Source organism: Heteronotia binoei, chromosome 17 (genome assembly GCF_032191835.1).
Source record: "Heteronotia binoei isolate CCM8104 ecotype False Entrance Well chromosome 17, APGP_CSIRO_Hbin_v1, whole genome shotgun sequence".
In the NCBI taxonomy this organism is placed as follows: domain Eukaryota; kingdom Metazoa; phylum Chordata; class Lepidosauria; order Squamata; family Gekkonidae; genus Heteronotia; species Heteronotia binoei.
Genome location: NC_083239.1, coordinates 38,242,829 through 38,252,836, shown reverse-complemented (window position 1 = coordinate 38,252,836; position 10,008 = coordinate 38,242,829). Strand labels below are relative to the sequence as shown.

General features: G+C 45.7%; 1 protein-coding gene across 1 annotated transcript; it reads right to left on the bottom strand.

Moving 5' to 3' along the window:
• Window positions 1–3,140: 3,140 nt before the first annotated feature.
• On the bottom strand, window positions 3,141–9,431 carry LOC132586276 (lens fiber membrane intrinsic protein-like). The gene is made up of 4 exons (XM_060258291.1): window positions 9,231–9,431; window positions 5,546–5,692; window positions 4,914–5,036; window positions 3,141–3,233 (listed from the first exon to the last, which is right to left on the bottom strand). The coding sequence occupies exons 1-4, from the start codon at window positions 9,391–9,393 to the stop codon at window positions 3,193–3,195; spliced, it is 474 nt and encodes a 157-aa protein (XP_060114274.1). The 5' UTR covers window positions 9,394–9,431; the 3' UTR covers window positions 3,141–3,192.
• Window positions 9,432–10,008: the final 577 nt, after the last annotated feature.

The window sequence follows — 10,008 nt, the reverse complement described above, 5'->3', positions numbered from 1 at the left end:
TTTTGTATTGACGTACTCAAATAAGGAATATCGGCTGTTTTTCTCATTACATATACTAAACCCATCTTCCACAATATTTTAATGTATTTTTTTTTCTAATGGAAAACTCGAATTATGTTTATATGTATGTTACATGCTAAAAGGTAAATTAGTTGAATGGGCGAAAACTTCTGAGAAAGAAATGCCCTCATTTTGGCCCAGGCTTACCAGTAATAGAATACTTTGCAGACATTCTCATACTCCAACATGTTACTGTTTTATTGGTTTTACATGCTAACACTTCCCAGATCAAAGGTTTTCTCAATTTGTTAATTTTGCTATTCTACCATTGGATTTTAACTTTGTACCACTTTGTATTCTAAACCACTTCCCGTCAGCTCTATGTAGCTCTGCTCACTGTACTTCATTCCGCGTCTGAAGAAGTATGCATGCACACGAAAGCTTACATTCTGAATAAAACCTTGCTGGTCTTAAAGCTGCTACTGGACTCCTGCTTAGCAAAAAGAAATGGCACTGATGGGCCCCTACAGACACATAAGGACTCTAATCTGAAGACCAGGGCTTGCGTCCCTGCTCCTCCTCCACATGAAGCCTGTTAGGTGACCTTGGGCCAGTCACGGTCCTCTCAGAGCTCTCTCAGCCCCACCTGCTTCAAGGTGCGTTCGGGGGGAGACAAAGGGAAGGCAACTGTAAGCCGCTTCAAGATTCCGTAAGGCAGACAACAGCGGGGTATAAAAACCCCTCCTCTATTTTAAATAAACATTCAAACATGCCACCGTGAAGAGTGCTTGAGACTCACAGCTGCTAGTTGATGCTTCCTTAACGAATCTCACAAAATGTGTTTTTTTAAAAGAGTATTTTGTTTTTAAAAACATTGAGATAAAAGCACAGCATTTGCCAGCAAACAAAATTATCAACAAAGTTGGTGATGCCATTAGACAACTTGTTTGGGAGCAAGGAATGTCCCCCCTCCCCCCCGCCAAATAGTCTTTGCTTCAGTGGTGGTCACAAACCTAGTGTGTTTGTGTACCAAGGACATGAATTATCAATATGAGGCCTTGTTTGCATTGTTAAGAACAGATGAAAGATTGAGAAATGGGTAGTTCTGGGCAATAATCCTGAAACACTCAGCAGCAGGGGTGGAATTCTTGCCGGAGCTCCTTTGCATATTAGGCCACACAGCCCTGATACAGCCAGTCTTCCAAGAGCCTACAAGGCTCTTTTTTTGTAAACTCTTGGAGATTGGTTGCATCAAGAGGCATGGCCTAATATGCAAATGAGCTCCTGCTAGAATTCCACCCCTGCTTAGCAGTAATGAAAAGTATTTAGACTGGAGGGGGGGGTCACTTCACAGATGACATATTTAATGGAACTTTGTGCAGCGCTTTGAAAAATGTACAGGATGAATAAAACAAAGTTGTGTTTGCAAAGCCAAGTATCTGACAAATGCATAAAGTAGTTCCTTGCTATGCACATGGATCTGTTTTCAGAAACACTGTTAATGGGAAAATTCACAAATACTGGGGGGGGGGGGGGTCTACTGTCTCCTTTTAGGAACCTCCCCCCCCACACACACACGCATCATTTCACACAAAAGTTAACAATTTAGTGATTATAATGATGGTGCAATGGGTAAAAACAGGATAGAAACCATGTCAAGGGATCAAATCATGGACCATGAATCAGGTGAAATAGTGAATCATGAATTCTTGAATGCCAAGGGTCTATTGCAGGGGTGGCCAAACTGTGGCTTGGGAGCCACATGTGGCTCTTTCACACATGTTGTATGGCTCTCAATGTCCCCATTGCCTGGCTTGCAGAAGGCATTTGTCTCTTTAAATTACTTCTTTCCACCATTCTCTTTGTCCTCTCTCTCGCCAATCTGTTTTCCTTCCTTCCCTTTTTCCTCTCTCCCTCACTTCCTGTCTTGCGGCTCTGAAACATCTGACATTTATTCTATGTGGCTCTTACATTAAGCAAGTTTGGTCATTTCTGGTCTATTGTATATGGAGTTGATAACCACCAGAAGGAGCCTGAAGATCTCCAGGAGCGATAGGTGCTCTCCAGACCTGGGATGCCAGCCTCCAGGTGGGATCTGGGGAATTCTCCAGAACTACAACTCACCTCCAGACTACATAGATTAGTTCCCCTGAAGAAAATGGATGCTTTGGAGGGTGGAGTCCAGGGCATTGTACCCCACTGAGTTCCTTGTCTTCCCCAGGCTCCATCCCTAAATCTCCAGAAGCTTCTCTACCTGGATTTGGCAACCCTACCACAGCATCTCCCAGCAGTGAGAAAGGGGGCTTCTATGGCATTATACCCCACTGAGGTCCGTTCCCTCCATAAATCTAACCCTCCATAGTCTTCACCTGCAAATCTCCAGGAGTTTCCCAACCTGGAATTGACAGCCCTAACTCTATATTCTACCAGTCTTATCTGGAAGCTTGATATACTTCAGTTGTATTGTAAGCATATAAATAATAGCAGGAGTGGAATTCTAGCCGTAGCTGCTTTGCATATTAGGCCACACACCCCTGATGTAGCCAATCCTCCAAGAGGTTACAAAAAAGAGCCTTGAAAGCTCTTGGAGGATTGGCTACATCAGAGGGATGTGGCCTAATATGCAAAGGAGCTCCTGCTAGAATTCTGCCCCTGCTCAATAGAATATCCAGATTTGCCTCAGGGTAATGTGTGAATTGGACCTTGGAGTGCAAAATATTGTGTAATCCTAATCTTTTTTGTCATCACAACTACCCCTAAGAGTGATTAGGTGGCACAAGGGTTTTGGAAAGGTTAAGGGTGGCACAGGGGTTTTGGAAAGGGTAAGGGTGGCACAGGGGTTTTGGAAAGCAACAGACAGACAGGAACAAAACATATTATTTGCAAGAACGAGAGGCAAATTTGGAACACCTGATACACCACCAAACTAAGGTTCATTTCAAATGATGGAAAGAAATTCAGGGGGGGGAAAGTTATTTCCTCAAACCAGTCTTACGCATTATGGACAGAAACAGGCAAAGACGACAGGGGGATTGCCAAGTCTGACTTCAGACCCAGTCTTCTGCTTTCAAAAGAAGATGCTGCAGGGGACAAAAATTTGGCCCAGGTCCAGTTTGGCCCAACACAGACTCTGTCAGAGCCCAACACTGCTCTGGACATCATCTCAAAGGCAGAATGGTCTTCCTCCAGAGTTCACATCTCTCTTCCAGCATGTATTTGGAAAGCAAGCCCACCTGTCCGAGAGAGAAAAGCAATGTGATTGGGGTTGAAGATGAAGCATAATGGAGCACCACTGGAAGCATCCAGACCTCCAGCCTGCAGGTATCTCCCTCTTTGTGTCCCTAGAATCATTGTCCAATCCGCCAAGTTGGTATGCCCTTGTATAAATCTATGGTGCAGCCTCATTTGGAATACTTGTACCAGGGGTGGAATTCTAGCAGGAGCTCCTTTGCATAATCGGCCACACACCCCTGATGTAGCCAATCCTCCAAGAGCTTACAAAAAAGAGCCTTGTAAGCTCTTGGAGGATTGGCTACAGCAGGAGGTTGTGGCCTAAAATGCAAAGAAGCTTCTGCTAGAATTCCACCCCTGCTGTGTACAGTTCTGGTCACTACACCTCAAAAAAAGATTTTCCAGCATTGAAAAAGATGCAGAAAAGAGCAACTGGAATGATTAAGAGGATGGAGCACCTTTCAGATGAAGCAAGGCTGAAGAGGTTAGGGCTCTTTAGCTTGGAGAAGAAGAAGATGAAGAAGATATTGGATTTATATCCCGCCCTATACTCTGAATCTCAGAGCAGCTCACAACCTTCCTCCCCCACAACAGACACCTTGTGAGGCAGGTGTGGCTGAGAGAGCTCTCCCAGCAGCTGCCCTTTCAAGGACAACTCCTAGGAGAGCTATAGCTGACCCAAGGCCATTCCACCAGGTGCAAGTGGAGGAGTGGGGAATCAGACCCAGTTCTCCCAGATAAGAGTCCGTGCACTTAACCACTACACCAAACAATGATTGAGGGGTAACATGACATGACAGAGGTTGAGTAAATTATGCATGGAATGGAGAAGGCAGAGAAAGAAGTACTTTTCTCCCTTTCTCACAATATAAGAATTCATGGGCACTCAATGAAATTGATGAGCAGTCAGGTTAGAACTGATAAAAGGAAATACTTCTTCACCCAAAGAGTAATTAACACATGGAATTCATTGCTGTGGGAAGCGGTGCTGGTTACAAGCTTCAAGAAGGGATTGGATAAACATATGGAGCAGAGGTCCATAAATGGCTATTAGCCACAAGGTCTAGATGAAACCAGGGCTTTTTTTGGGGGGGAAAGAGATGCTGGAACTCTTCCTTGCTGGTGGAACCAACTGCCGGAGCCCTGCGGAACCTTGGGCAGTTCCGCAGGGCCTGTAAGACAGTCCTCTTCTGGTTGGCATACATCTGTGCATCTGTATATCTGAATATCTGAATACCTGAATATCTGAATTTTAAGGAAGACTGTAGCATAGCACGCTGACAATTGTGTTTATTTTATTGTGTAAATTATTAATGTATTTTAATTTTTGTTTTTATTGTTAGAATTTTGTGTTGTGAGCCGCCCTGAGCCCGCTTCGGTGGGGTAGGGCGGGATATAAATTGAATGAAATAAATAAAATAAATAAACCCTACATTACTTCTGGGTTTTCCCAGGAAGTGATGTCACAGCATGACAATGACACACCCCAATCTCCCTGCCCCAACCTTATTTGCATGGGGAAGGATTGATCTCCCCATGCAGCATAAAAATGTTGTATTCCCAGGAGGACCCCTTCATATTGAAGCACAATCATGTGGTGATGAAACATACCAGAAATGTGTAATAAGTGAATGGGGTGTTTGGAGGGGGGATAAATGCATCCCTGTTTGGCACATACTCACCTGTTAACAGGAACAGAGGGCCAGAGGCCCATCCTACAGCAAGGGACCATCCATATTGCCCCTGGCTGAAGGAACGATTGTACACTCCTGTGAAAATGGACATGGCAATAATAGCGCAAAGACCTAGGAATGGGAGAGGAGATATTAATATTCCTTCTGATCTACATAAGCTCCTAACCATCCTTGCTAGAGAGCAGACCTGACGGAAATATATGTGGGATGTCTTGAAAACAAACAAACAAACAACCCTGAGAAGATCTTTGCTGGATCTGACTAACAGTCCATCTAGTCCAGTTAGGGTTGCCAAGTCCCTCTGCTGCATCGCTCTGGGCATATTGCATGGATGACACTCTAGGAATCATGATACAACTCTATGGTACCACAGAGTTCTATTGTGATTCCTAGAACGTCCCCCGTGTGACATGCCTGGTGTGATGATATCACTTCAGGGTGGCATTACTGCACCGCGTGCGCAAAAGTATGCATGAGAGAAGTCCCCCACTGCAACAGCAGAGGAACTTGGCAACTCTACCACAACACCAAACTGGAGAAAAGGGGAAAGGAGAAAAGGGTCTTCCTCTCAATGTGGAAATTGGCTTGTCTTCACATTGTAGCCCTCTTTGATGGAATACCTGCCACCAAGCTGGCTATGGCTGCAATCTTGGCTGTTGAGACTGATCCAGTGTAGGAACGGCAAACCAAGGCCCAGAGAACGAAGAAGGAGACGGCACCAGCTATGGCCCCCATGAGCAGGAAGGCTCGAGTGGCATGGATAAAGCCTAGAGCAAACAAGAAAAGAGAGAGAGAAAGGGAAGGTGACCATATGTATCAACTGGCAGGCAATACAGGAAGTCCCAGGAGAAGGTGACTATAGTGGCATATGGTGGAAGACATTTGTGATTCGAGGAGATAATGTGGTAAGCCACAAGCTTCTCTCTCTGTGCCTAGATCGCTCTGTGACAGCATCAGGCTGCAAGGGGTTAAATGCACATTTCCTACTGGACTTGAATCTAATTGTTCTGCTCTCTGAAATGATCTTCCACAGTTCTGTCAATTATATCATATGGGAGTTCCATGCTTAGTATTTATTTCCAGACACATGCAGTCCCAGGACTGAGGAGTTATGGACTTTAGGCCATCCAACAGGAAACAGTGTGGGGAGCTGGAGTTTTGAACTACTGCCAAAGCTGAGGCCAAAATAGATGAGATGGATGATCCTGGTAGGGTTGCCAATCCCCAGGTGGGGGCAGGGGATCCCCCGGTTTGGAGGCCCTCCCCCCGCTTCAGGGTCAGAAAGCGGAGGGGAGGGGAAGGAAATCAGAAAGCGGGGGGAGGGGAAGGAAATGTCTTCTGGGAACTCTATTATTCCCTATGGAGATTTATTCCCATAAAAAATCATGGAGAATTGATCCGCAGGTATCTGGGGCTCTAGGGGGGGGGTGTTTTGGGGGGTAGAGGCACCGAATTTTCAGTATAGCATCTAGTGCCTTTCCCCAAAATACCCCCCAAGTTTCAAAAAGATTGAACCAGGGGGTCCAATTCTGTGGGCCCCAAAAGAAGGTGCCCCTATCCATTATTTCGTATGGAAGGAAGGCATTGAAAAGGTGTGCCGTCCCTTTAAATGTGATGGCCAGAACTTCCTTTGGAGTTCAATTATGCTTGTCACAGCCTTGATCTTGGCTCCACCCCAATGTCTCCTGGCTCCACCCCCAAAGTCTCCTGGCTCCATCCCCAAAGTCCCCAGATATTTCTTGAATTGGACTTGGGAACCCTAGATCCTGGGTTTGCCCTGTGGACATGCCACCATTTTAAACAGTGAGTTCCAACCTGGGAATTCCTTTAAGCTGTGCTAGGGTTGCCAGGTCCAATTCAAGAAATATCTGTGGACTTTAGGGGTAGAGCCAGAAGACTTTGGGGGTGGAACCAGGAGACTTTGGAGGTGGAGCCAGAAGCAAGGTTGTGACAAGCATAATTGAACTCCAAAGGGAGTTCTGGCCATCACATCTAAAGGAATCGCACATCTTTTGAATGCCTTTCCTCCATTGGAAATAATGAAGGATAGGGGCACCTTCTTTTGAGGCTCATAAAATTGGACCCCCTGTTTCAAACTTTTTGAAACTTGGAGGGTCTTTTGAGGAGAGTTGCTCGATGCTATACTGAGAATTTGGTGCCTCTACTTCAAAAAACATTCCCCCCAGAGCCCCAGATACCCACAGATCAATTCTCCATTATACCCTATGGGAATTGGTCTCCACAGGGAATACATTTTCCTCCCTGCCCCTTGCTTTCTGATGACCCTGAAGTGGAGGGAGGGTCTCCAAACCGGGGGATCCCCTGCCCCCAACTGGGGATTGGAAAAACTAGAGAACCACAGTGAAGGTTAATAGCAAACAGGCAAACAACTGTGGAAAATCACGAAATACAATGAATAGCTATTAAAAATACTTAAAAATTCAAAAAGCAGCAGCAACAATAATTTCATAAAAAGTTTTTAGTAAATATGCAAAACACTGATCATTACAGCACCTATTAGATCAAAATAACGACAATACGATTAATAACATCACTCATAATTCATTATAAACAGTTCATTAATATCCTAAAGCATGTCGTTCCTCCAGACGACTTCCAAGAGTTTAGCAAGACGATCCTGCGGCGGATTAAAGCGCTAGTGTGCTCCAACAGCCCTGTGGCCAATATCGATTTTATATGTTGAGAGATGTTTTCATAGAAATTCCAATCCAGCCAAGATTAACACTTCAGTTCTTGAAAAATTATATACAAACAAGTGGGTGTGTAGAAAACCTCTGACGGGGACGCACATATATCATCGTTTCTGACCCAGTCTTTTATCGAAGAGGCTTCTCCCACTCATCAACTCGCCCAGGTAACAGCCACACAGCAGTACGCACAGAGAAGGGAAGCGGCAGGATCGTCTTGCTAAACTCTTGGAAGTTGTCTGGAGGAACGCCATACTTTAGGATATTAATGAACTGTTTATAATGAATTATGAGTGATGTTATTAAATGTATTGCTTTTTTTTATCTAATAGGTGCTGTAGTGATTAGTTTGTGTATTTACTTAAATTTTCTATGAAGTTATTGTTGCTGCTGCTTTTTGAGTTTTTGTTTAAGTATTTTTAATAGCTATTCATTGTATTTCGTGATTTCCCACAGTTGTTTGCCCAACTGGGGATTGGCAACCGTACTGGCAAAGCTTAGGTCAAATTAGATGAGATGGGTGAGCCTGGGTTTGCCCTGTGGACGTGCCACCATTTTAAGCAGTGAGTTCCAACCCGGGAATTCCTTTAAATTGTGCCATGTGTGTGTGGGGGGAGGGGACAATTCCATCTGGGCTGCCTCACTTGCTGAGAAATGTATCTGAGGGAGAGAAGAGGATGAAGAAAAGTGATCTGAGGCCCCCACGCATATCTTGGTATGTGGACAGATGGGCTAGTACCAGTTTCGCATTGGCTAGTAACTGAGGGCAGCCTCTAGTCCAGGAGTCCCCAAACTTTTTGAGCCTGTGGGCCTCTTTGGAATCCTGACACAGGGTAGTGGGTGCAACCACAAATTGGCTGCTGCTGGAAGAGAAGCCACACAGAGACAGTGGAATTCCAGGCACAGGGGAGAAGACTGCAATGTTCCCTCTAAGCCATGGAGTCTTGTGAGCAGAAATTCTACTTTGTGAGCTACTGGCATCGAAGTTGTGAACAACTGCTCAAATTAGTTTGCTCTGAGGCTATTTTTCCTGAGCTAAGACAAAAAGATGTGAGCTAGAGGCCAAAAATATGTGAGCTAGCTCATGCTAACTCAGCTTAGAGGGAGCACCGGAAAAGAGGGGAGAGTACAAATTAAACAGGATGCTGGCATCTGTCACTGAAACAGTGCTATTTTAATTTGCAGAGCCAATCAGCTCTTTGGTAGGCAATCAGAAGACCTGTTGGGTAAAAACCTCACATGGCCAAACACCCAGGGCTTTTTTCGTAGCAGGAACTCCTTTGCAAATTAGGCCGCACCCCCTGATGAAGCCAGTCCTTTTGGGGCTTACAGTAGGCCCTGTACTAAGAGCCCTGTAAGCAGGGGTGGAATTCCAGCAGGAGCTGCTTTGCATATTAGGCCACACACCCCTGATGTAGCCAGTCCTCCTGGAACTTACAGTAGGCCCTGTACTAAGAGCCCTGTAAGCTCTTGGAGGATTGGCTCCATCAGCGGTGTGTGGCCTCATATCCAAAGGAGTTCCTTCTACAAAGAAAGCCCTGGCCATGTTGGGGACCCCTGCTCTAGTCATCCTATTTCAATCCAGGGCAGTGCTTACCCAACACATCCATCCCATAAGTATGACAGATGGAACCACGGCATAATTGCCAGAGGCCTGTGTGGTCCGAGCCCACCACCCAGTAGTCCGAGGCCAGGGCAGCAAGGAGCAGCCCGAGGCTGATGGAAGCAAATATGGCAGTGCCAATTGTCAGTGAGCCCATCCTGGGAGGTTGTCCGGTGTGGATAGCAGAGCTGGGAGGAACCTAGAGAGGGCAAGAGGATAATGGTTAAGCCACAGCCAGCCTGCAAGAGGAGGAGCAGTGTCCTCAGAAAGCAGACAGATGTGAGCCTAGAATCATAGAATCACAGGGTTGGGAGGGGCCATACAGACCATCTAGTCCAACCCCCTGTTCAGTGCAGGATCAGCCTAGCACAGGGGTGTTGAACTCATTTGTTATGAGGGCCGGATCTGACATAAATGAGACCTTGCCGGGCCGAGCCATGTGTGTCATAAAATAGGGTTGCCAAGTCCAATTCAAGAAATATCTGGGGACTTGGGGGTGGAGCCAGGAGACCTTGGGGGTGAAGCCAGAAGACACTGGAGGTGGAGCCAGGAGCAAGGTTGTAACAAGCATAATTGTACTCCAAAGGGAGTTCTGGCCATCACATTTAAAGGGACTGTGCACCTTTTAAACGCTTTCCCTCCAATGGAAATAATGAAGGATAGGGGCACCTTCTTTTAGGGCTCATGGAATTGGATCCCCTGGTCCAATCTTTTTGAAACTTGGAGGGTGTTTTGAGGAGAGGCATTGGATGCTATGCTGGGAATTTTGTGC

What these genes read in the sequence shown, in the direction of transcription:
- LOC132586276 (XM_060258291.1), bottom strand. Translation starts at nt 9,393, where the DNA reads ATGGGCTCACTGACAATTGGCACTGCCATATTTGCTTCCATCAGCCTC. An exon ending in TTATGGGATGGATGTGTTGG is followed by an intron (nt 5,693 to 9,230) that starts GTAAGCACTGCC and finishes TGTTTGCTCTAG; the next exon opens with GCTTTATCCATGCCACTCGA. An exon ending in CATAGCCAGCTTGGTGGCAG is followed by an intron (nt 5,037 to 5,545) that starts GTATTCCATCAA and finishes TCCCATTCCTAG; the next exon opens with GTCTTTGCGCTATTATTGCC.